The sequence below is a fragment of the Microtus pennsylvanicus genome, chromosome 2 (assembly GCF_037038515.1).
Source record: "Microtus pennsylvanicus isolate mMicPen1 chromosome 2, mMicPen1.hap1, whole genome shotgun sequence".
NCBI lineage: Eukaryota > Metazoa > Chordata > Mammalia > Rodentia > Cricetidae > Microtus > Microtus pennsylvanicus.
In genome coordinates this window covers 65,974,618-66,002,098 of record NC_134580.1, presented here as the reverse complement: position 1 = coordinate 66,002,098, position 27,481 = coordinate 65,974,618, and the positions used below count along the sequence as shown (strand labels likewise).

General features: G+C 38.6%; 1 protein-coding gene across 4 annotated transcripts in view; it reads left to right on the top strand.

Annotated features, from left to right (window-relative positions):
• The window catches only part of Cpq (carboxypeptidase Q), a 361,963-nt gene that overhangs the window by 57,335 nt on the left and 277,147 nt on the right, over positions 1-27,481 (top strand). For all 4 annotated transcript variants that reach the window (XM_075961232.1, XM_075961233.1, XM_075961234.1 and 1 more), the window contains one exon: positions 12,641-13,094. In XM_075961232.1, coding sequence (XP_075817347.1) covers positions 12,641-13,094 — 454 coding nt within the window. The remainder of the gene's footprint in view (positions 1-12,640; positions 13,095-27,481) is intronic.

Here is a 27,481-nt window from a genome sequence, read left to right as displayed (position 1 = left end):
GAGGGAAATCAAACACACTGCGTTTAGGAAACAGAATGATAACTCACAGATTTAGTAGACCTCTAGGCAATTATGGTGTGATTATTCCGAAGTTGGTGTTTCCTCACCTCATTTCCCATAGCAATGTCTGGAGTGACCCGACTCTTGGTTTTTCATCTTTACAGTGAGAGACATTGAAGAAATAAATCACAGACATCGAGGTGCTCCAAGGGATCTTTGATTCTCTCTTGTCCTCCCAAGCAGATTTTTTCTTACCCTCCCCAAAGGCAGCCAGTCTCCCCCACCTCCTTCTGCAGCCTCTACCTGGGATCGAAGATCCGTCTTTATCATTCTTTAAGTTATACGCCTTGTCACCTGATAAATGTGCTTGTCTATTTGAAAATTACCCTTTGGACATAGAAATTGCTGGTAAAGAGAAACCACTTTCAGCTGGTTTCCCAGCTGCTTTCCAGTTCTCTACCCCCACCCCCTGGGTTGTGATGGGCTTTCCTTACATCATGGTCTTTGTCTCACACTCCAAATCTGTCTCATGTTTCTCTAGTTCTTTTTTGTTGTTGTTTTACTGTTTTTAGCTACCGTTTTAATTTCCTGTTGTCAAACACTTTCTGAATCCCTTTGTGTCCTCCATTCCTAGAAGGCTTGTTTAACGAACGTTTTTCTTCTCCATGTAACTTTGCTGCCTGTGCACTGATGTAGTGTGATGATGGTTTTAGTTTACATTGACTGATTAAGCATTTTGAATAATTGTTTTAGCTCCATTACTGCGAATCTATTTAGCGTAACACTTTTTCTTTTGCAACCTTTGATTAATGTATGACCACTAGGAAAGAAAGGAGTCAGCACATTCATTTCCCCCTGACACCACAGAGAAGAACTTTCTCCTGTGTGGAGTCTGCAGCCACAGATGCCCAGCACTCCCTGAAGAAAGAGGGAGTGCACTGTTGGAATAATCTGTGTGCTCTCAGCCGGTATTTGCCAATGGTGCTGTGTGGCAGCCATTTCATAGCAGAGAGCAAATGTTAGGATTTAGGGGAAAGTATAGTCGGATATCAGATTTTAAAACAGAACGGTGAATTTCTGTTGAGTTAACAGCCTATAGCTAGATGGTATTTTCTTTTTAAGCTCATGAAACTTAACAGCTGTTTAGTGAAGCAGTATTTTCACATATGTCTGTTTGACAGGTTTAATAGCAAATCTCACAGTAAATGACTTGCTGAACAGGCCTCCTTGGCTTGGGCTGAAGCAAGAACTGGGTTTTCAGCAAGATTCATTGGGAGTTTTCTGCTTCTGTGTTTACGGGATCAGTAGGCCTTATAAAGCAAGGGAAACTAAAAGGCACTCTCCAGAGAAGATTGCTACCATCTCTGCCAGTGTTCCTCAATGTATTAGCTGGTTCTGCCGGGGGCATAACTTGAACAAACAACCTGTTTACCCTTAGAAACATTAGGACTTTACCCATTAGGACATCAGCTTACAGTAATTCTGTACTGGTGGATGGTAATTAGATCTCTAGATCTCTGAGAGTTTTATACATTCTGCAAATGCATCTCTGAAACACTATGTACTTTGTCTGAGTCCTCTGCTTTGGGAAGAGGCTGCTGCACCTTGTAATAGTTTTAAATATCAACCAGACTGAAGATGGATGCTTCATCAGTTTTATTGGCAGAAATAAAGTGTTTCCTCCTAATCTTAATTTGTAGGGTTCTAGTACTTGGAAACCAGCAGTTTAAGCTAGCATCCCATTTCTCGTATTCCAATCTTTATTTTTTAAGATGGTGGGACCTCAGAAATGCTCATGCTTAGGGTTAAATAAATTTACCCACCATGGGGAAAAAGTGTGCTCTTGATGATTTATCTGTGCTTCTGGTTACTTGATATGCTTGGTTGTGGGTGTGTGGACATGTGACAGAATTGCTGACACTGTTGTCTGGCGCAGCCAACCTCATATTTAGCCTTGGCTCTTTCACTGCCAAAAGCCCCATGTTTGCCTTCTATGTCTTTAAATAAAAAAAAAACATATTTTGCAAGCTCAAAATACAAAGTCTATTGTAAAGTTTCCAGATGATTTTTCATTGTAATTTTATCCGTATTTCTTGTTTTCAAAAGCAGACAATGGAGTTTCTTATTCATGATGCTCAGTCCATTGTGATGTCAATAGAGAGTTACCTTCAGTCATCTGAATGACAAGCATATCTCTTTGTGAGAGGTAGAAATGTTTAGTATGCCTCTTATTGCAGAACAAAAAGAAAATGGGCAAGTGAGCCCAACAAGTTTTCTTACAGAGGTAAGAGTGCTCATCACTAAACAGTTGACTATATAAGGACTCTCTGTCCCTGCTGAAAAGAGTCAGCTCTGGCTTATTCTGATGGGATAAGGAGGGAGGGGAAGTGAAGACAGTTTGGCATCTTTATGGAGTGGTCATGAGCTGTTCATTGTAGCCAGTGGGAAGAGAACATTCTACCGTTGGACTGCTCTCAGACCACCACTCTTCCAGACCCAAGCTCCTGGGATTATTCTGGTCAGGCATCAGCATCAGTTGCTTCACTCCCACCATCCCATGAGCCTCTGTTGTGGTTTTGAGAACCCAAGGGCAATGTCATGAATGCCATGAGCTGTCCCTTCGCCTGTCTATTAGAATCAACCTCTCTTCTTTCAGTCCCCATGTTTCTACAAGATGCATGCTATTCAGAATGTTATGTTCAGTGGTAGAGGCATTTGAAGAAAGACTCCTTATCATAGCTCTTACTAAAAGAAAATAAAGGTGTAGCTGGGCGTTGGTGGCACTCGGGAGGCAGATGCAGATGGATCTCTAAGAGTTTGAGGCCAGCCTGCTCTACAGAGTGAGTTCCTGGACAGTCAGGGAAACACAGAGAGAAACCTTGTCTCCTCAAAACAAAAACAAAAAGGGGGCATAGTTGTTTGGTACAAGTGAATCAGCCCAATATGGGAGCTGGGCATGCAGCAACTCTTGCCTCTTTCTTTCTAAAATGTAGACATAATTTTGTTTCTCTGAATTGTGGCTGTTTTCAGAAGTAAAAATAAGTGTTGGTGATATTTGAAGAATTGTTTAAATTTCTTACAAGTCAGTCAAATAAGTATGTTTTGCTTTCTTCTTTTGGAACAAGTACAGAATACAGAGCATTACAAAACCAGAAGAGAAAGATTCTGTTGTGCCCTTTGCCCAGCTTACCTCAGTAAAGCATCTCTGTAACTACAACATTGAGGTAGGAGTTTGAGATGTGGTCATGTTGTGTCTAAAGTCAGGAATTATAGAACAGACAGCAGGTGAGGCCAGAGCATAAAACTCAGGCTACCCACAAGAGTTCACTTCCTCTTGCAAGATTCCACTTTTCAAAGATTTTATAATGTAACTTTCCAAAACAGGATCACCGACTGGGAACTGGGTATTCTAACACATGAGCTGAGGGGGACATTTTTAGTTCAAATCACAACATTCTACCCGATGATCACCATAGGTTTCTATGCATCTCATAAAGGAAAATGGATTTACTCCAACTTCAAAGTCCCCATAACAGTCCCATGGTTTACAAGAACAGAGTCTTTTGAACTTAATATATACACTTAGCTGTGTGCCTTCATAATATTAAAAGCCCAAATAAACCAATAGTGTACTGCCATCCCACCTCCCCACCCCCACCCAGTTCTTAAATTCTTTCAGTAGCATTCTTAGGTTAGGTTTTCTTTTTCTTTCAAATGAATTTGCACTTCACAAGTTGAAGCCTTCAGTGGGTGAGTCTTACCCTTAAGTGGTCATCATTGCCTGTTTCCTGGTGGAGAGCAGAGGTTTTGCTTCAGTGGTGCCAGTCTCTTCAATAATTATAGCTGCTTTCTTAGCACCCAACTTGTCCACAACTTTAACTTTCTCTCCCCAACCTCCAGTTGCTATTTCCTATATTTCTTCTTTTCTTGTTCTCCTACACTCTAGGCCTGGATATGAGCAGTGCGCAGTAAACATGATGTAGCCTTGAATACTATCCTGTCCTTAGGTTTCCTGTACCAAATATGTCCATTTAAATTCAGATTAATTTAAGTTCTTAGAACTCAGGCAGAATACAACCAGATTTTCTGCTAGGATATGGCACAAATGGCCTCTAGCCAAATTCTCAACTGAGTATCGTTCTACTCAGAAAGCTTGTGAGAGGAGCCTCCACAGTTTACATGTCTGTCAAAATTCCAGTCTTCCAAATTCCCATCAGAATGGCTCATTAATCTCTGTTTGTAACATTCATAAATATTTCTAGCCAAAATGGAGCCTTACTCTATGTTCCTGCTGACCTGTTCTAAAAGCCAACACACTACATGGTCAGTTTTATTACAGTAATTACCTCACTCCTTATGCCAACTTCCCACATTTCTTACTTTTAACATTGCTGTCACCGAATGCCTAGCAAGAAGTAAATTATGGAAGGAAGGGTACATTTTGGATTAGAGTTTGAAGGTCTAGTACATCAATGAAGAGAAGGTATAGCCACAGGAGTATGAAGTAATTGATCACATTGCACCCAAAGTCAGGGAACTGAACATTACAGGAAGTGGAGTCATACTGCAAAACTCCTCACCCATACACTACAAGATACTAAATCACTGGACTGAGTGATGACTTTAAATGTGAACCAGTTAAGAGTTTGATCTAAGGTGATTCCGCTAGGTGGTAGCAAGGAGTGTAAAGAAAAATGTGATTGGTGCTAAATACTTATTAAATATTTAAGGAAATCTATAATAAATTATTAGAGCAAAAACATATTACTTATTTTACATTTAGCATATAGAGAAAAGCTTCAGATAAATTCTTAAAGCTCATGGGTCTAAAGAGAAACAGTAGAAACAGCCAGACCAAATCTCAGGTCTTCCAGCTCCCTTTGTAGGAGAAACTTGTGAATACACTCAATTGGGAACAAACTCATATTGGTCTGTGAAAAGTAATTGTTAAAGTGACAAATCATAGCCATGTACAGAAGTAAGTAACACATGCTTGATGCATGTGTTAGGTTATTCTATAAATATTTACTGATAGATACTGTGTTTTTGGTTGTGTGTAAAGACAAAATACATTCATTGAGGAGAACATGTTCAATGACTTTTTGTTGTTGTTTTTTTTGAGACAGGGTTTCTCTGTGTATCTCTGACTGTCCTGGAACTTATTCTGTAGACCAGACTGGTCTTGAACTCATAGAGATCTGCCTGCCTCCACTTCCCAAGTGCTGGGATTAAAGGCAGGCACCACCACTGCCTGGCTTTTTTTTTTTCAATGAGTTTTTGTAAAAGTGAAATATTGTCACTACTGAGTATTTTATAGTCTAGCATGGTAACATACATGGAACATGGGACAGTAGCATGGAATGTTCAGCAACCAGTGGTACATAAGAGTTAGAGACTGATAAGCTGCTACACCTTGCATAAGCCCAACTTCTTCCATCTACAAATTATGAAATATCATTTGTATTTAATGTAAATCTTGAGGCAAAGCAGCTCCAGCTGGAAAACATACTAAATGCAAGATGATGGGATAGGGTGGGGCACAGTTCCAACATAAGAAAATGAATTTCTGATCTGGTGAAGTGAGGGTGAGGGTGGAAAGAAGGAGGGTTAGTCAAGAAAGAAGGCAAGGGGTAAGTTATGCGAAGTATTAACCTCATGTCCCTAAGGGAGAGAAGAGTCCAGATTTGTTCCTAAGCAGTGACTAGCATTGGGACTAGACTAGGGTAGGAAATAGAAGAGAAGGTTGAGAGTCAGAGAATCTGTGTCTAATGTTGGATGTTTACAGTTTTATGAGCACTGGGGAAGGTATGCAGACCATGTGTTCGCAATTGAGTTGTGGAGCTGTGCTCACCGACTGGAAAAGCATGAAATTAAAGTGATAGTGGCTAAAATAAATGGGATATCTTTTCTCAGGTAACAGGAATAGTAGTGGCTTTGCTGTTGAGTGATGGAAGATGAGTTTTTTTTTTTTTTGGACTTGTTCCTATGGTCATAAAAACAGAGTGATGTAGCATCTATGACTCTTTCTGAGCGAGTTATAGGATTTCCTCTGTCTAGAAGATCAGCTGGAAGTCAGAGGAAGAGAATTGTTTAATTCAATTTAGTTAAGTCATTAGTTCCCCGTCTCATGAAACATGGCTACTCTTAAAAAGCTATTGCAATGTTTGGTTTAGTTTCCTGAAATAGAAATCATAGGTGATCTATGTATATTTTCAGATAATCAGTATGTTATCATGGCTACAGCAGAATAAAAGGACGAAATGGTTCCTGTGATGAGTGTGACGAACAATGATGGGGCTGTGATGAGTGTGACGAACAATGATGATGGGGCTGTGATGAGTGTGATGAACAATGATAGGGCGCCCAGGGGTGTGATGAACAATGATGGGGCACCCAGGGGTGTGACAGCAGTGCTGTGCTGCACATGGCATGGGTGCTGGTGTGTCACCAGCTCTTTGTAAAGTTTTGAACAAGGCAGCATAATTATTTCTTGAAAACATCTACTTGCATTATAGCTATATGAAAATGACTTTGTATTCCTGTGTCTAATAGAGTTACATTCAAGGCTCTAATGGCTGGTATTTAATATTAACAATAAAAAAAAAACCTACCAAGTGTGGTGGTACATTCCTGTAATGTGAGAATTTGGGAAGCTAAAATGGGGGATAAGGTGCCTTGAGTTCAAGGCTATCCGTGAATACTAGGCCAACTAGGAGTGTACAGTAAGACCTTGCTTCAAAATCAAATGACACAAACAAAAAGAATTATAATATAGGAATACCTTTCCTACACAGATTGCCATCCTTATAGCAGCATGTCTATTTCCTGGTAAGATTTTTAAAACTGTATTACCATTCAAATGGTTGCCCTCTGCAATATTTATACTTGAAATGATTCCTGTGCTTAGCATCATCCATGTAGAGACCAACTAGCTTAAATAACTGAGCTAGACATTTTCTACTCCTAGCCTACCTGAAGGTCAGTTCAGCTAGTAAAGAAAGAAAGAACGCTGAATATGTAATTCAGTGTTCACCATTAGTAGTGGGAATTGACTCATTCTTGCTTTCTTTCTTTCCCCACATTATGGTGTAGTGTTATGGTGTAGAGCAAGGCCTTGATTAGACTAAATAAGTAACTAGAGAGAAAGCTGTAGGAACTGTAAGGCCAATATTAATTAAGCTTTGAATTTAATACAGACAGACTTCTTCCTGAAGAAAACTAAAGGTAACCACCCTAAATCCAGGGAGGTTCCCAGGAACTGTGAAGTGAACCTTAATGAGCCAGCATCTGTGCTAGGATTTAGCATTTCTGATCCTTTTTATATGACCCACGCTTTTGATTAAAGACTTAGAGTTGTATTTACATCAGTGAATCCTGCTCAGCAATAAAAGATTTGGAGGAAATATTTGCATTTTTATGTTACTACTAGATTCAGGTTTTTAGAAGACAAAGTAACTGATAAAATAAAAATGAATAAAAAGCAGTGGGCTCTAAGTCTCACTCCCATTTTTAGCACACTCCCTTGCCTCTGTGTCCTTGCTCATCCTGTTAGTCTAATCATTCTGGAATTGTTATCAGAGCCCGAGACAATTTCAAACAATGCATTTTCAGGAAAAAATATTTAGAAATGGAAGAAAAGGTTTATTTTTTTTCCTATATAAGTCTGTTATTAGGTAATAATTCAGAGTATAAGAGAGTATGAGAAATGTTGCTTTTGCTTTCCAATTTAAGTAGAATAGAAAGAAAATGACATCCCAAAGTTCTGTTTTTGTGAAAGAGACTGTAACCATGGGTTATGAAGGCAGTATATGCAAAATACAAAACAAATCTTTCTAAAATATTGCTCCAAAGTTGCCTGTGACTATATGTGTGCATATATTAGTGTGTGTGTGTGTGTGTGTGTGTGTGTGTGTGTGTGTGTGTGTGTGTGTGTGTGAAGTTTCTGAATTCAAAGACATGGCACAGTATGAGTTTTAAAAGTAGTTGTTTAACATTTTGAAGGATATTCCATTTACTGTTTTATAGTCTGAATTCAAGGGAAGGAATAATGATTTCAACCCTCTTTGTATAAGAATAAAGAACATTTAAAAATGTGTAGTTTAAGTTTAGACATTTTAAGTAGTTCTGTATTTGCATGAAAGGATGCTAGGTCATTTTTCCTCAGGTTATTAGTATTTGGGGGATTTTAAATAGAAGAGAATCTTGAGTTTCTTTGTAAATGAATTCTTGACTAACTCATTGTCTACCTGTACAACATTGTTTCTTCTCCCTGAGAAATTTACAGAATAACCAATAGGTAACAAGTAATGTCTCTTTTGTTCCATGTTTTCCTGGGGATACTTTCTGTTTCTGCTGTTTCTTCATGTTTTTCTTGGGAATACTTCCTTCCTGTTTCTGCTGTGTGTCTTCCATGTTTTCCTGGGGATATTTTCTTCCTATTGCTGTTGTGTCTTCTGTGCTTTCCTGGGGGAATCTTCCTTCCTGTTTCTGCTGTGTTTTCATGTTTTCCTGGGGGATACTTCCTTCCTGTTTCTGCTATGTCTTTGTGCTTTCCTGGGGATACTTCCTGTTTCTGCTGTGTCTCCATGTTTTTCTGGGGGATAATTTCTGCCTGTATCTGCTGTGTCTTCGTGTTTTCCTGGGGTATATTTCCTGTTTCTACCATGTATTCAGTGTTTTTCTGGGGGATGCTTTCTTCCTGTTGCTGCTGTCTTCTGTGTTTTCCTGGGAAATGCTTCCTTCCTGTTGCTGCTGTGTCTTCCATGTTTTCTTTCCACTTAACCACCCGTCTGACATTTCCTTTGTTGTGTCTGACTACATTTTGTCAGCTTCCCTCCCTTTGCATGCCAGTTCCATCTTCTCCAGGTGCCCATCAAGAAACTCCGACTTTCCTCTGTATCCCAGTTTCAGCGCTATAGCAAATGCTCCATCTGCCCTGTTTTACCTGGACTTTGTAACTACTTCAGTTACAGGACTTTTCCTTTCTGTCTCTTCTTATGCTTGTCAGTTCTTTAATACTATCTTATATATTTAGTCTCTAGTTTAAAAATGGCTCAATAAAGTTTTGTCAAATGAATTGACAGAAGAAGTTAGAACCTAAAAGGAAAGAACAGACCTTTTCCAGTTGAATAAAGAGAAAATAAAATGTGTCAGTGAAGAAATAGTATTTGTTCTTGTTCTTAACATAGAATTTATTTTCCCTTTGTGAACTCCAAAGATATATCACTGAGGCTTGCTTAAGAAGGATTTTCACCAATCCTTTTGCCCTGCACAGAGGCACTGTACTGAGAAGAGATAAATGTATACTTCTTCCTGTCTGCAGAACCTACTGTGAGTCTGTGGGAACTTGAGTGCCAGTGCTCTGTGGGTCATAAGAAGAGCTGGCTTCAACACTGTACCACTCTTGTCTAAATCTAAGCCTTTCTTTTCTTGGCATCCAAATGACATATCTTTATCATTCAAAGGTTAAGCTTGTGTATTTTAATTTTTCTAAAATTAGCCCTGACCTTTTAGAAAAAATAGATTTGATAAACATATTATTTTCTCCTCTACTGCCGTGGGAAAACTTTGGCAAATAAACTCAAAAAGGAAGGATTTGTTTTTGTTTTTTGTTTTTGTTTTTTGAAGTTAAATCCATCATGGCCAAAAAATCAAAGTGTCAGGAGCTTGAAGTAGCTGGTCATGCCACATTCCCAATCAGGCATACAGTGTACTGCTGCTCAACCTCCTTCTCCACTATAGCCCAGGGCTTTAGTCACTGGTCATGCCACGGTTACAATTAGAAACAGAGTAAGTCTGTTGCTCAGCCTTCTTCTCCATTATAGCCCAGGACTGTAGCCAGGGAATTAGTGAATCTTTCTAAAAAGTATAGTCTGGTGAAATACTTTCATTGCTTTGATTGTTTAACAAAAGTTAACCTTTAAAAGTATACATAGGTATTGTGATTATAAAAAGTATATAAGTATTTATAAGAAAGAACAGCAGCTGCAATGCAGAGTTGCCATACTTTTTACAATGCTTAAATATTATAGTGAGTTTTTATTCCTGAAGCTTGTTTGTGAAGGAGGGAAGGCCACTCTCATACCCTAAGGAAACTAACACCTTGAGAGATTAAAGGCTTATCTACTCCTTAGATGAAAAGGTACCAAGTGACTACATTGGATCTAGCAATTGAAGGTGCAGTGCTGGGTCATTTATCCTACTTTATTTTGAGGGTGAAGAGACAGATTTATACACAAACATAGATGTTAACATTAGTTACAATTAGTTAAAGGTGGCACACACCTTTAATACCAGCACTCAGGAAGCAGAGGCAGGCAGATCTTTGTGAGTTCGAGGCCAGCCTGGTCTACAAGAATTAGTTCCAGGACACCCTCCAAAGCTACAGAGAAACACTGTCTCAAAAAAAATTAGGTATAATGGAAACACAGATGATGTAAACAGTTCAAAGATTTGGTTGGATAGGGCTTCATGGGAGGTTATTTTTAAAACATTCCCATTGAAGAGTGAGTGGGAGTATTTACAGGAACACTGTTGACTAAAATGAGGTTAGATAAGACATTTAATTTTCTAAATGCTTCAATAAGGATTAACTACAAAAGTGAAGTTAATTATATATTTTAAGTAATGTAATATATGTGGGATACTTTTGTTCTCATATTTACATCTTTAAAATCAAAGTAGTTGTATATTTTGCACCTATGAAATAAAAATATCTCATCTTGCACTAGCTACATTGCAAATACTGCAAGTCTACAAGATATGAAATATGTGTATACAGGGCAAGAAGTGGAAGAAGGAGCAATGGAGGAGGGGTAGGCAAGATGGGCAGATAGAGGGATGAAGGAATGAAGAAAGGCAAACTTAACAAGGTTGCTGATGCCATTTTAAAAGTTATTATTTGTCAGTTGAATTTGAAATGTATCTGTATAACAGTTTATGTTTCTGAGATCTGCGGTTTAGGAATAGCTTTGAGATTTTTGAATGTTTTGCAGACTAATATCTGTGAAATAAGGTAACAATGAATTAATAAAGGAAAGGAAATTAAAAAAACACTTTTGTGAGAACTGAAAAATCTTGTCTGTCTATTTTGTGTTTTGTGACACAATTACTAATGTAACTAGTAATAAACAGAAATTTATAGGCTCATTGATTTGTATCCTGGAAAATCTGATAGAGGGTTTTTCTTATTGTGTAACCACATGAGGCAAGATTGTGTGGCAGAAGGACATGAGAGGCTATGAAAGAAAAACCAAGAGAAGGTTCTAAAACACCTACCCTTGTGAAGAAATAAGTTCATTAGGACTTCAAGACCTACACTTAAAAGTCTCATCACTCAGCAACTCTACTGATGCCAATTAAACAATGATATGTCCTTTAGAAGGGGCAGTCAAGCCACAATGTATGCAGTTTAAAAAGTGTCTGACACAATATCGTCCAAACTTTCTGCAATGATAATAATTCTGTTTGAGCTGTGTGGTATGGAAGCCACTAGTCACATGTGCCTACTAAGTCCTTGAAAAATGCCTGGAATGACTGCAGAGTTAACTTTAAATTTTTTTTTATTGAGAAAATGAGAAAAAAAAAAGTTTCCACCTCCTCCCAGCCTCCCATTTCCCTCCCCCTCCTCCCACCCTTCTCCCCCTCCTCCCACCCTTCTCCCCCTCCCCCCACTTTAAATTTTTTTAATGTTAAATTAAAATGAACCCATGGACTATGGTCTACAAGCACTTAACTGAGCAGCACTCGCTACACTTATTCTCAGTCTCCATGTCACTTTATGGGTCTGAACTCCCTGCAGTGCTGAGTGAGTAGCAGTGTTTAGCATAGAGCTTAGAACTGGAAAAACTATGTATTCCCAGTTTCTTAATCTCTCTGTCCTGATGCATAAGTTCCTTTTTTATAAAAATAAAGGTCATAAGTGTCTGCCTCCTAAAGTGAGGCCCCTATGGGGATCAAATGTGATAACAAGAGCATTATACTTAGGACAGTGTCTGATACATAAGCCATCATGACAAAATTTATTCGTTGTTTTTATTATTATTGTTTCAGTGATGGGTATCACAGAGCTAAAGACTAGCAAATCCCATGCTTTGTTTCTGCATTTGTTTCAGTTCTATGCTTCTAAAAGCATATCACAGTTCCTAGAATATAGCTAAATAAATATTTTTGAAAAGAATCAGGTATTTTTTAGTGGAAATGGGATTAGGAAAAATGCTGAGAAAGAATGACATCTGAGATAACCTCAGAGGTCAAGTTGTGTAGACAAAGAAAAAAGAGCTCATTTGGGCAGAGGAAAGATGGGCACAGTTGAACAGTGCTCTGTTAATAGGGAGGTGCAGCTGGTACCCTTTCACCATGCTTCTTCCTTCCTCCTTCTCCCCCCTCTTCTCTGTCTCCCTCTGGCCCTCGTTCAGTAGCAAGATCCCTAGGTAAGGAGTGGCTCTATAGGCTTACTACACACTGCCCAGTTAATAAGGTCAATCATTGTTCTTCGATGGCTCTCTCCCTAGGAACTGTATTGCTTGAATATGATTGGGAAGGTTTGATGATGTTTGGAAAGGAAGAAGGATGCTGCGTGAAAAGCAGGCTGTGGATTGTGAGCTAAAGTATGCTTCTTTTTCTTATTCATTTCTCACAGAAAAAAAATAAACAACTGGGAACAATGAAGTTCCTTTTCTTCATGTTTGGCGTCATTCACCTTTTATCCCCAAGTTCTGGAAAAGCTATATACAAGAATGGCATTTCTCAGAGAACATTTCAAGAAATACAAAAAGAAGTAGCCAGCTATGAAGATGTTGCTAAAGCAATTATCAACCTTGCTGTTTATGGTAAATACCAGAACCGGTCCTATGAGCGTTTGGCACTTCTAGTTGATACTGTCGGACCCAGACTGAGTGGCTCTAAGAACCTAGAGAAAGCTATCCAAATCATGTACCAAAACCTACAGCAAGACGGTCTGGAGAATGTCCACCTGGAGCCAGTCAAAATACCCCACTGGGAGAGGGGAGAAGAATCTGCAATGATGCTCCTGCCTAGAATTCACAAGATGGCGATTTTGGGTCTTGGCAGCAGCGTTGGAACTCCCTCAGGAGGTACTCTTGGCTTTTTCAATTGGCTGTGCACTTTAATCTAATCTCTGTTTCTCCCTCTCCCTCTTTCCCCTTCTTTACCTTGTTTTGATACATGGATTTCATGCAAACTAGTTTAGTCCTGAATTCATTATGTAGTCAAGGGTGACTGAACTTGTGATCCTTATTTTCCTTCTCCTGAGTGTTGAGGTTAGAGGTGTGTCCCCACACCTGGTTTCTGGGATGCTAAGGCTTCATGTTTGCTAAGCAAGTACCCTTCTAACAGTGCCACACATCTGTGGTTCTACTCTCCTGTCGTTTTGTACAACCCATATCCACCGACATGACTGACAATATATGTGATTTCTACTGTGAGGAAATACAGTCATTTCCCATTTGATTTTCTTAGTGAGTTCTCAACCCACTTCCTTCTTCCTTTTTTCTATTTCTCTTCAGAAAGAAACCATACTAGGTAACTTTTCAGATGAATTATTATCAGCACCCTGGCTTCACCTTTATCCAGCAATATAATGGCTAGATATGGAATATATAGCCGGTTAGCAGTCACCTACCTGTAAAACTTGAATGTATTCATGGATTAATTTCCTATGGCAGATAAAGAATTTTGTATTCTTTTGACTTGCTCTTATACTAAGACCCAGCAGACACACAATTTATTTAAAAATCATTAATGAAAAAGATTCATGTACTATAATATCTACCCATTAGAAACATAGCATAATGATTTTTAGCATATTCACAGAATTGTTCAATTTAATTCTAGAACATTTGGATTGTAGAACACAATTTAATTATTGAGCATTTAATTATTCCCTCCCCCAACCTCATAACTAGGAGGAGCCATATTTAATCCTCTAGTCCCACTCTCCAAGAGTTTGTTTGAAAGAATCTTCTTCTTTTTTTTTTTTTTTTTGATTTTCGAGACAGGGTTTCTCCGTAGCTTTTGGTTCCTGTCCTGGAACTAGCTCTTGTAGACCAGGCTGGCCTCGAACTCCCAGAGATCCACCTGCCTCTGCCTCCCGAGTGCTGGGATTAAAGGCGTGCGCCACCACAGAGGCGTTCTACATCCAGCACTTCCTGTTTGTTGCTCAGGCAATAGCTAGCTTACTAATAAGATCCTACTATCAGATTATTAATTATTTGCACCTGACCTTTTCATCCTTCTCGGTCTCATAATAGAAATAGCATGATCTCAGTTGATTGGGGGAGAATGATCTCTGATATCTAGTCACACTGAGTGGCAGTGCTGTGGAGATAGTGTATCCTTGGGTACTTTGCATTTGGAGGTATGAAATCAGCTGGTGGATCTAAATGCAAAATGTCAGAGTTTTCAAGTTTTACTAGTTGTTGTGTAGATTTACTCACATTGTCTTTGGGTAGGTGTTAGGCCACATTCAGATAACAGCATCTAAGACAAACTCCTATACTGTGACCATACCTTCATAAGGGCTTTCTTTCTTCATCTCATCTAGTCTATTTCTGCTCATATCTTTCAGTTGTACCCTTTTATCCCTAATTGTTTCTTTTCTTTTTTTTTTATTTTGGTTTTTCGAGACAGGGTTTCTCTGTGGCTTTGGAGCCTGTCCTGGAACTAGCTCTGTAGACCAGGCTGGTCTTGAACTCACAGAGATCCGCCTGCCTCTGCCTCCCAAGTGCTGGGATTAAAGGCGTGCACCACCATTGCCCGGCCCTAATTGTTTCTGTGAGAATAGGATACTACCATTTGCTCTTCCTGGAAAGTTAAGATGCTTGGGTCAGAAAGTCTGGAAAACAATGGCTGGATTATATGCTGAACTTTCTGCATTCCTTTTGCAGGAACATAAAGTAGCTTTCCATATTCTTTGCACCTTCATATTGTCATACTAGCATGGCTCAGAAAGTCAAACCAATAAACCAAAATCACCACTAAATTTGATTACATCAAAAACAAGAAATTGTATTCATGACAAGCGAAAAAGCTCAATAGGTAGAGGACCCTGGGAACATCCTGAGGACCTTAGTTCCATTCCTTGATACCACAAGATGGCAGGGGAAAATAAAATTACAGAGTTGTCCTCTGACCTAGGAAAGCTGGTGCTTTTGTCTGAGACCTGAGAGAGCTAGAGAGCTGATTGTATAGATTCTATTTTGGATTCTATATTGAATTGCCTGGGAACCAGGAATGTTGAAAGTAAGAAAGATTGATGTCTCATCTCAGTCAATCAGTGTGATTCAACATTCTTTTGCCCATTTGTCTATTCAGGCCCTCAGTTGATTCATGATGCTAGTCCAAATTGTAAAGACATCTTCTTTATCCAGCCCACAAGTTCAAATACTAATCCTTTCTAGAAACATCCTCACTGCTCCAGCCAGAAGTAATGTTTAATCTGCTCCCAGTGCATTCGATGTCCCAGAAAGCTTCTTTATGACAAATGTGTGGGAAAAGAGAAAAACCTGAGAGGGTTCAGATTTGAAGGGGCAATGGTTTGGATTTAGCCCAGAAATGGAGGGGCAAAAGAGTTAAAATAATAATTATTATCTTCCTGATATAAGAGGTGAAGTTGAGAGAATCAAAAATTATCAAGTGTTTTAAGTTTGAGTTAGTGAAAAAAAAAATGAAGTGATGATGAGGGATTCCCCTCTGTATGCTATGTTGTTTTATTACCGTTGGTTAATAAAGAAGCTGTTTTAGCCTGTAGCAGGGCAGAAGATAGCCAGGCTGGAAGAGATGTATAGAGAGAATAGGCAGAATCAGAGAGACGTGATGTAGCTGCCAAAGGAGACAGATACCAACACCTTGCCCAGTAAGCACAGCCTTGTGGCGATACATAGATTAATAAAAATGAGCTCATTTACAATATAAAAGCTAGCTAGAGATACACCTAAGCTATTGGTCAAACAGGGTTGTATGTATATAGTTTTTGTGTGATTATTCGGGTCTGAGAGACCAGGAAACAAAAGGAAAACAGTCTCTGTTTACAGAATGGTTCCACAACATGGGCCAAGTACATCCACATAAAACCTGAGAGATCTTGAGAAGGAATTCTAGGCACAAAAGAATGAGAGTTAAGCATGGCTTCTTGGTAGCAAAATTTTCTCAGGTAGGCTTTGTTTGCTAGAGGCAAGCAGAGGCATGATTCCTTAAATTTCTGACTCAGCATTAGCATCAAAAACTGCACAGTTCCTTTAAGAGCCAGTTCCTGGTTTGTGCTGGTCCTGTTATGAAACAATTAAATGGGTTTTGTTAGCAGTGTGCTACTAGCTGCTTAATGGTAACGTAGATTCACTGTGTCCCTGGAACCAAGGCAGTGAGCATGGCTCACAGAGCTGGTGGTGAACATACCTCTGCCATGTTTGACTGGGCAGGGCCAAAAGACAAAGCAGCCTTAGTCCTAACCATGCTGCTTAGCATTTGAGGAAGCACTCCTAGTCAGAAAATGATTACAGATACACAAAAAAGAGAGATTCGGACAAAAATAAATTCTGAATGAGTCACAGTGTATTTAAAAATGTACACAGGTTTGGGAGAGAGAGAGGAAAAAGAATATATACAATTATAAAAAAATTAAATGGTTTTAAAAAATAGAACATAGTCTTTAAAGAGACAGTAAAAGTAATATAAAAGAGTACAGACATCATAGAGTAAAGGAATAAAGAAAGATAAGCTACATAAAGATGAAAAATACACAGAGTCTGGATTATGAATATTATTGTGTTTTCCTTTAATTTCTTGACTTCAGAGAGACATTTGGTCCTGGGGGCTGCTAAGTTAAATCATCATAAAGGTATCTTGTCTTCAAAATTTGGGTCTAAGGATATGCTGCTTTGGAAAAGAGGTTCTGCTTTTGTTTCCACACAAGATGAGAACCTGTGGATTTCTTTCAGGCTAATGTGGTTTGATGGAACAAGATGCGCTCAGATATCTCCACAAACCATAATAATATATACTTCACCCCAAACCGGCAAGAAGCAGTTTGGAGAAAACTGCACAAATCCCAAAGTGATTGTTTATAAATGTTTATTTTCACTTAAAAGGGTTGCTTATAAATGTTTAATGGTCACAGTCAATTTATAAAAAAATAAGGGGGATATGATATAGATATGAATACTTTGCATTGCTGTTGATCTTGGTATATTGATGCAAATTTAAGGTCGATTTTGTTATATGCAGTTCTCTTCTTGTTTAAGGTATTATGTTTAGATAGCTCATTTAAAAATGTAATGCATAATTAAAAATTGCAGATTAATAGATAGTCATTTATAAAATCAAACTTATAGTCATGTTAGTTAGGTTTTCTAGATATATATAGAGATATATTTCACAAGGTTGTTATAAAAATTCTTTGATTATCTTGAGTAAGTTTCTTTGTTGTTTATTATTAATGATTCTGATTATCCGAGAATTTTGTTTTTTAGAAAGATGTCTAGTTTATGTTTGGGTCCAGGGGTAAGTTGATCCCGAATTTCCCGAGAAACCGCCACACTGCTTTCCAAAGTGGTTGCACAAGTTTGCATTCCCACCAGCAATAGATGAGTGTACCCCTTTCTCCACAACCTCTCCAACAAAGGCTATCATTGGTGTTTTTTATTTTAGCCATTCTGACAGGTTTAAGATGGTATCTTAAAGTTGTCTTGATTTGGAGAGGCCTTATCATACAACAAAAGTATATGCTCTACGATGTTCATAGCAGCATTGTTTGTGACAGCCAGAACCTGGAAACAACCTAGATGCCCTTCAATGGAAGAATGGATGAAGAAAGTATGGAATATATACATATTAGAGTACTACTCAGCAATAAAAAACAAGGACTTCTTGAACTTTGCATGCAAATGGATGGAAATAGAAAACACTATCCTGAGTGAGGTAAGCCAGACCCAAAAAGAGGAGCATGGGATGTACTCACTCATATTTGGTTTCTAGCCATAAACCAAGGACATTGAGCCTATAATTAGTGATCCTAGAGAAGCTAAATAAGGAGAACCCAAAGAAAAACATATAGGCATCCTCCTGAATATTAACCTTCAGCAAGCAATGAAAGGAGACAGAGACAGAGACCCACATTGGAGCACAGGACTGAAATCTCAAGGTCCAAATCAGGAGCAGAAGGAGAGAGAGCACGAGCAAGGAACTCAGGACCGCGAGGGGTGCACCCACACACTGAGACAATGGGGATGTTCTATTGGGAACTCACCAAGGCCAGCTGGCCTGGGTCTGGAAAAGCCTGGGATGGAACCGGACTCTCTGAACATAGCGGACAATGAGGACTACTGAGAACTCAAGAACAATGGCAATGGGTTTCTGATCCTACTGCACGCACTGGCTTTGTGGGAGCCTAGGCAGTTTGGATGCTCAACTTACTAGACCTGGATGGAGGTGGGGGTTCCTTGGACTTCCCACAGGACAGGGAACCCTGATTGCTTTTCGGGCTGGGGGGGGACTTAATTGGGGGAGGGGGAGGGAATTGGGAGCTGGTGGTGGGGAAGAGACAGAAATCTTTAATAAATAAATAAATTAAAAAAAAGAAAGATGTCTAGTTTATTTTTAATCCTTGAAAAACAATCAAATAATAGTTCATATTTTATTGTTCACATAGACATAAGTTAAATAGTTTCTAGTCTTACCTTCATGGCAAGATGTTGACCTCATTGTCCACTAATAGTCCCCTTCCTTTTCATTGCCGCTTTCACCAACCATCTGTCTGGCTGTCAGGCTATCGGGCTATGGTCCAAATGACTTTAAAGCTAATAGGGCTTTTAGTTATGGAGCAAATTATCTATGGATTTATAAATATCTAGCTTGTTACATTGTTCTACTTTTGAGCCTTACATTTCAAGTACTTTTTTTGTGCTTAATTTGAAGGAAACTATTACAAAACACTCAGTGCTTTGTTTTCTGAGAAGTTCTTAAAACAGGACATTCATCCTCAGGCTGAAGTGTGACTGTATTTTTAGCCCTAAAAGCATTGATTACACACCCATTTCTGACTATATCTGGTCTGAATAAAAAGTAGCTGGTGGTATCCCATCCCACAAGACGTATAAACTCCATGTAATCTCTACAAATAGAGTTTCCTGGCTATAAAAATAATATTTAGCTTCAAAGGTAAATATTCAAAAAATAAAACATCACCAGGACAATAATATGACATGAAATCCTGACTGTGTCTAGAGGTGACAGTGCTGGCCCTGTTGTGCATATACACTTTATTATCTTCTATGTTTGTTCATATTCATTTATAATGTAGTGTGAACTTGCCCATATCTTTAATAAGATCAAAGTATGATTGTCCAGAACTTGAACTTGAATCCAAATCCAATCATTGACAATGTGCTATCAGCTCCTTTAACTTCCAAATTTTGTTCTGTGTTCTGAAAAATGGAGACATCTGTGTCTACCTTGTGATCATAGAAAATGAAAGGACCAAAAAGTGCCTGGCTCGGAGCAGTTCACTTACGAGTCCTCCCTTGTTGGATCCTGATGTGATGGCTAGTCTTTTCTCAGTGTATGATGTTGTGAGCTGTGCACAGTCCATGCTCTCACATTCACTGGTGCTTTTTATGAGGCTTCAAGCAAGTTTAGTTTCATTACAGTGAGGACCAGAGCCAGACTCTCCCACTGTAGGTTGCCTAATGCAGAAACTGTCCTGTTTACATCTGGAGCTCGAGGCTTATCTCCTTAGTGCCTCCCACGTGCATCTATCTGGTCTCCTACAAGAATGTCTTGCATTTATTTGCATATTTTCTCGTGTGCCCACCACATCTAGTGTTGGTGGCAGTGAAAAGTTGATAGCTGACATGCATGCGACCTTATAGATGGGTCTTGTTTCTAAATCTGGCAACTAAGCAACCACAGAAGTTCCTGTGATTGTGCTCTGAATCCTTTAACCAAGATACTGAAGTCTGGGTTTGGAGCTGTGCTGACTAGTTTGTATTATGTCAACACAAGCTGGAGTCACTGGAAAGGAGGGAGCCTCAACTGAGAAAAATACCTCAATAAGCTTGGGCTATATATAGGCAGGCCTTGGGCATTTTCTTAATTAGTGATTGATGGGGGAGAACCATTATTGGTGGGACCACTTCTAGTCATCTGGTCCTGGGGTCTATAAGAAAGCAGGCTGGCTGGTATACCAGGATGAGCAAACAAGTAAACAGCAGTATGCCTCTATGGCCTCTGAATCAGCTCCTGCCTCCAGGTTCCTGCTTTGTTTGAGCTACTGTTCTGGCTTCCTCCAATGATGAACACAATATGGCAGTGTAATGCAAATAAACCCTTTCCTTTCTAACTTGCTTTTTTGGTCATGGTGCTTCATCAAAGCAATAGAAACCTTAGCGGAGACAAGTTGGTACCAGGATTGTGGGGTATTTCTGTGACAGACATGACCGTGTTGTTTTGGGGAGGGTTGTTGAAGAACTTTGGAACTCTGTGAAAAAAAAAAATCAATGCTTGGTGAGCTGCTCTATAGGAGATGATAGGGACCTGGCTTGTGAAATTTTAGAGGAAAGTTTATAGACTCTGTCAAGTCCATTTGTTATTTGAACCAAGATTCTGTGGTTCTTGTTAGTGGGGGCTGAAGAATCAACAGTGATACCAGATACAAGGAACCAGAACTACTAAAGTGAAACCTTTGATTTGCTGGAATGCTTGATTCTGCTCACCGGGAGCTGAGAAAGCAGTGGCGATACTGGTTCAACAGTGTTTGTCTTCTTCCATCTTCCATAAGTTATATATTTACTGAAAATGTAGGTAAAATCAAGGTAATTTTAAGTCTTTAGAAAACTTTTTAAACTTGATGGGTTTTTAAACTTTGAACTTTAAGTACCACGTCAAGAACTAGAAATTCAAGCAAGCACATCCTGGAAAATCCTTTCACAGTATTTAAAGAGACTTGTATGCGAATATTTGTAGCACCACTGTTTGTAAAAATCAGAAGTCATTATCACAGGAGAGTAACACATAAAACAGAAAACAGTGAAAATGGGTGAACTAGGGTTATATACAGCAGCATAAATAAGACAATGTTTAATTTTAAAGTAAGTTCATGGGTTATAGGTATAGTATCATAACATTTATATTAAGATTAAAAATATGCAAATAAGATGATATACATTTATTTATTATAAACATTTTAATATTTACATTTTTAAAACTTCATTTAGAGAAAACAAACGTATCAGAAAAAGGACGAGAAAAGTAAAGCATCACAGATTTGTGTCCTATTGATGCATGTTTAAGGAAAAACTTGGAAATAATGATGGTAAAATACAGAATTTGAGGGCTCTAAAGTATATTCTATGCTGTTATTTCTTTTATGATTAACACATCATGAGCCTATAAAATGTAAAAACGTGGAAAGGGGTATTAACACGTTACTGCTATCAAAAAGAGTTTTTGCACTAAGGGAGAAACAATGTTTAACATCCCTCTTATCCGTGGCTCCCTGTAGCTTTGGCCAGAGAAAATGCATATCAGCTTGTCATACAGAAGCCTTCGACAAAATATAACACTCCTTCATGATAAAGGTCTTAGAAAAAACCCAGACCCTGAAAGACAAATATAATATGTACTCACTCATAAGGGGCTTTTAGACATAAAGCAAAGAGAAACCAGTCTACAGTTCACAACCCCAGAGAACCTAGACAACAAAGAGCACCATAAGAGAGACATACATGGATCTAATCTACATGGGAAGTAGAAAAAGACAAGATCTCCTGAGTAAATTGGAAGCAGCGGATCATGGAGGAGGGTAGAAAGGGAAAGGGGAGGAAGAGAGAGGAATGGAGAAATAGCTCAATAAAAACAACAACAACAAAACGAAGCATATGGACATTCTTTTTCAACCTGCACAGTGGCTGGGCTTCATTCTTTCCACCAACTTTGTCCGCTTTCTGATACTACTGCCTCACAAAACTCTTCTTCATGAAGGAAACATAACCATAGTCTCCCTAAGACTCAACTTTGAAATCATTACTCTAGAATGTATAGGATAAGTTTTAGATAGCACACTATGAATCTATTGTGAGGCTTGACGGACTCAACCCTCAAAGAAGAGCATACCTACAGTGACCCTGGTCAAAGCTGGGACTTGGTGCTGCAAGGATAGCAGAATCAATTATCTCTAGGTCGATTGAAAGAAGCTTTCTCCATAAATGAAGTAGAGACCAGCTGAGAAAGATGCTTGACATTAACCTTTGGCTTCTAAACTCATATGCACACACATTCACACCTACCTACACACATACACACACAACCCTGAACTATAGCATTATCTGTATGATATCTTTTCTAGCAGTACATGAACATTTTCTTACTCAATATTTTACATAGATTATAAAAATGTAAGGATTGTTTCATGTCATAGGGAAAGTCTAATTAGGCATATAAATTTTGCGGTACATTAAGAATTAATCAAAATGATATTGTATATAATGTGCCTATTTTCAGATGTAGGATAGAAAAAAGAATTTACAAGGAAACATGAAAGGTACTGACACATTTTACTGATATGGTATATTATGCAAATATTTATGAGATGAATTATAATACAAAGTAAAATTTCTCTATACTATAGTCATTTTAATAAGTGAACTCTATTTCAAGATCATTTAATCCCATGTTCTAATCTTGATAAGCAATTTAAAACAATTTGCTGACTTGTTGATTTAAGCTTTCAAATAATATACGAAGGGCAACTAATTTGTGGAGCATATAAAGATGTTTATCCAAATGTGTTTCTGGTTAGTATGTGGAAATATTTAGTGAATAGATCCAATGCTTATGCTTTTTTACTTAACATAAATCAGAGTTTCCCATGAGTGACAAAAAAAAATCAGAGGAAGTGGAGACTGAGTGGAACTTGAATATAAACCAAATGTCTCTTTATAGGCTTTATTTAGAAATCCACATTAGTGGCTCTGATAGTTGGAATATTAACTTAATAACTTTCCTTCTTGGTAGATTATCATTTTGATATGTGACTTTGTATTCCTATAAAACAATTCTCTTTGGAGTTTCCAAACCAAAATATTGCATTTTTACCAAATGAATTTTTCACGTTTAAGAAAATGAATTTATTTGTTATATATTTTCCTATGCTTATTTCCCTGTTCATCCCTCTTCTCCCAAACAAAAGCAGTTTCAGAACTTGTTAGAAATTTGCCTGCTTCCCAATTATGTGGTACCCACACTGGGGTGTAATGCCACAGAAAGGATGTTCTCCGGTCGTTCTTCTTCAATTGCATTTGAGTTTATGTGAATTTTAAAAAGATTAAAAGCACCTTCAGAAATGATATTTAGTAAACAGAACATTATTAACTTACAGAGCTATTTGTGTTGTCTCAGTGCAGAATAGAGACCTTTACTTTTGACAGCAAAGTTGTGAGTCTTGCTTGAAGAATGAAACAGTGCGGCTGGGAAGTAATTTCTTACTTTCAGATTATTTTGAGCAGTTAAGTGTAAACACAAAACTTGATAAAGGTCGTTGAATTAGGGAGAGTTGGAGCACCAATAGTAGCTTTTTAGGTGATAAGTTTTTGAAAGCAGGGCAGAGTCATCACAGTTGTCTGTAAGACCCTTCTGGTTCCTGTAGAACCATGCGGGGAGGAAAGGGTTTTGCTGCTACCTGGACAGCTAAGAGACAAATGAGAGGCTGATGTTAGAAGTGCTGAGTCCTGTGAAACTTTCTTCCCTCAAGCTTAGCTGGCATTCAGATTCCTCATCATAGGTTATTTCCACTCTGTAGGAGAAATTAATTTCTTGTTTTAAAGAAAAGTGCAAATGTTTGGTATCTTTCTGGCAGCAACATGTGCCCTTCTGTAGAGTGGGAAGCTCCTTCTCTGGCTTTGGTCCCATGGGGTTAAGTCAGAAGGATGTGGCTCTGGATTTCTTTTTGTAAATTTCCTACTCAGTGGCCCAGGTACTTTTCCCCCAGCAACAATATGAAAAAGTCTAAACACTGTAGCAGGAAGGGTTCTAGTATCTACTTATAATCTAAGTGTATACTTCATCATTTTCAATTTGAGCCTCAATTGTATCTCAACCATTCTTTTATGTAGTATTTGGTATTTCTAGTGGGAAACGAAAATCAAGCTTGATTGAATTGAGACTTGGAAAATACTAGATGTTAGTGCCCATATCATCAGAAACTCTGGTTCTGTTTACAGTGACAGTCTTTGCAAGAAGATATAGAGAGCAGCACTTGTTTAGGTGACTACAATAAGTATGACATTTCTTCATGTGAGTCTTCGTTTTATTTAAAATATTTGAATATATCCTCTGAGTGGACATTATTAAATTCTAAAAGAAATAAGGAAAGGGCAGGCAGGGTGGAGCCAGTAGAACACTCAGCACTGATAACTACTATCTAGTATTTAGTGCTGTGCTGATTTCTAAGAAATTACCAGGTACACCAGGACCTGAGTTATCTAGAGGAGAGATGGGTAGAAAAGGCTAAGAGTATATCTCCCTGATACTGAAACCTCTAATAGCCTTCCACATATCAAATACCGAGAATATGTAGCACACCGTTCTAGAAAATTCTCTGGCATATGACAAGGGCCCTAGGCAGTGTGGAGTCTGTAGGGAACTGGCTTTATATTTTCACATTGGGGGCAGGACATGTTTTTTTCAGGGATTGTATGCACCTTCTCTGGATTCTTCAGCATTGGGATGCACTCCTTTGTGCAATGTGTGATTTAATTATGTCTCTGATCTAATTTATGTTACTTCAGGCGAAGAAATGGGTTGTGCTTATTTTTTTTTTATAAAATTTCCTTTAGGACTTATCCAACTATTGAGGACTTCTTGAATGAATAACGTAATTTTAGATTTTATTCTATTCATTTACCTAAGGCAATGCTGATACCAGAAAACCCAATTTCAGATAAGTTAGGATTTAATTTTTTTAATGGACAGAAAAATCAATCAATTGGTTTCCTTAAGGTCTATTTTTTCCTGTGTCAGTGGAATGTGAGACTACAGGGCTCTTTATCACCAAGAATGTGATTATTGATGCTGTGAAGGCAACCAAGTGCATCTATGTTTCAAATTGTTTTGGAAACAACATGCCTTCCACTAGAAGAGTCAAAAACTGGGAAGTCAAAGGCTTCTGGCACAAAATGGATGCTCCAGGAGGGCTCTCAAAGTTAGAAAAGTTGAGGGAAGCAATCGATGATCTTGGAAACATTAGTTATAATTACCAAAGATTAATATATTGATCTGACTCCAGATGCTTGCATTTCCCCCACATCATACCCTTACGCACATACTATGTCAATAAATGACTTTTGAGCCATCATTTGTTTTTTAATTCAGTGGATTTGTATCGAATACCTGCTATATGCAAGCCAGGGTACAGGTGATACAGACGGGAGTGATGATCTGTGCTGCAGTCCAGGTCTATGTTGTTTGCGGTGTGTGCTGCCTTCACAGGCCATGTTGATGCTTTTGGTATGTGATGTCACTGGGAGGTCATGTTGGTGTTCATGGTCCATATTGCCCTGCTCCCCACGGAGACCATAGTGATGTCCATGATCTGTGCAGTCAACAGAGATCACGTAGATGTTTGTGTTCTGTGCTTCCACTGGAAACCATGTGGAAGTCCATGATCCATGCTGCTGCCGGATTCTATGGGCAAGGATGTTTCTTTTGCAGGGGTATTGATGATTACAGGCTCATACATGAGAATTAAAGACGTTGAAAGCTTCTGTGACAACCTCCCTCACCACCCTAAAAAGAAACTGTACAGATAAGAAGCTATTGAAGAGAGTAATTACAAATTGTGATAAAGATGCTGAAGTGTAACTCTTCACAGTTGATAGCTTCTGGTTCACATATGCGGAGTGGGGGAGGGGAGCTCAGTTATCTTTAAGAGACTGGCCACTGGAAGTTTGACTGGGCTCCAATGAGTATATGGGCAACACACACATACATACACATGTATAGGTGTGGAAGACAGCAAAGCACAGGCACACATACACATTAATTTGTTGCTCCCTGCTCTTGGCTATGAATGAATAGAACTGTCTGTGTCAGGTTTCTGCTTCCTTGAGTTCCATGCATTCATGAACAGTAAAGTGGAGTTGTTTTTGTCAGGGTAATTTTTTTTTTATCATAGCAATAGGAAAAGAAATGGACACATTCCCTCTCTTGGCAATGATTATTTTATTCTCTATGAGCTCCACCTTTAAAGAGTATATATGTAAATGATATTATGTAGTGTTTCTTTCTGCAAGTATCTCTCTTAATGATCTTCAGTTTTATTCATGTTGGCTCAAATGTCAAGAAATCCTCCTTTTTCAAGTGTAGGCATACCACATGGTTTAATGCATTTATGTGATTGGCATTCATCCCATTCCCATGTCTTGCCTACTGTGAACAGAGCAATAGTTCATACGGGCATGAAGAGTCTGTTGACACATGATTTCATATCCTCAGAATATACTGAGATGTAGAATTTCTGAATCCTGAACCTTATGGAAGTTCTTTATTTTTGTTGTTGTTGTTGAAAAATCTCAGGAGACAACTTCCTGAACAGAACACCAGTAGCACCAGCTCTGAGACAGACAAGTAAAAAATGGGACCTGTTGAAACTGAAAAGCTTCTGTAAGACAAAGGACACTGTCAATAAGACAGTGTACGCTTACAAAGGGGAAAAAGATCCTCACCAATCCCACATCTGGTGGAGGGCAGATCTTCAAAATATATAAAGAACTCAAAAAGCTAAATATCAAAATACCAAATAATCCAATTAAAAATGGGGTACACATCTAATCAGAGAATTTTCAATATAAGAATCTCAAATGGCTGAAAGACATTTAAGGAATTGCTCAACATCCTTAGTCATCAGGGAAATACAAATCCGAACAACTCTGAGATACCATCTTACACTTATTAGAATAGCTAAGGTCAAAGATACAGATAACAACTTCCATTGAAGAGGATGTAGAGTAAGGGGAACACCCCTCCACTGCTGGTGGGAGTACAAACTTGTACAGCCACTTCAGAATTCAGTATGGTGGTTTCTCAGAAAATTGGGAATTAATCTACCTCAAAACCCAGCAGTACCAATTTTGGGCATATATCCAAAGGATACTCAATCATACCATAAGGACATGTGCTCAACTATGTTCTTGATGGGGGTCATTACAGGGTTAGGGAGAAACCTAATAAAAGGGAAAATCCCAAGAACCCACAAGGATGACCCCAATTAACTCCTAGCAATAGTGGAGAAGGTGCCTGAATTGGCCATCTACTAAAAGCAGGTGACTTCCCTAATTGCTATCAGAGATACTCTATCCAGTAACTAATGGAAGCAGAGGCAGAAATCCACAGACAAACACTGAACTGGGCTCCAAGAGTCTTGCAGAAGAAAGAGGAGAAAGATTGTATGTGCTAGGGGGTTCAGAATGAGGGA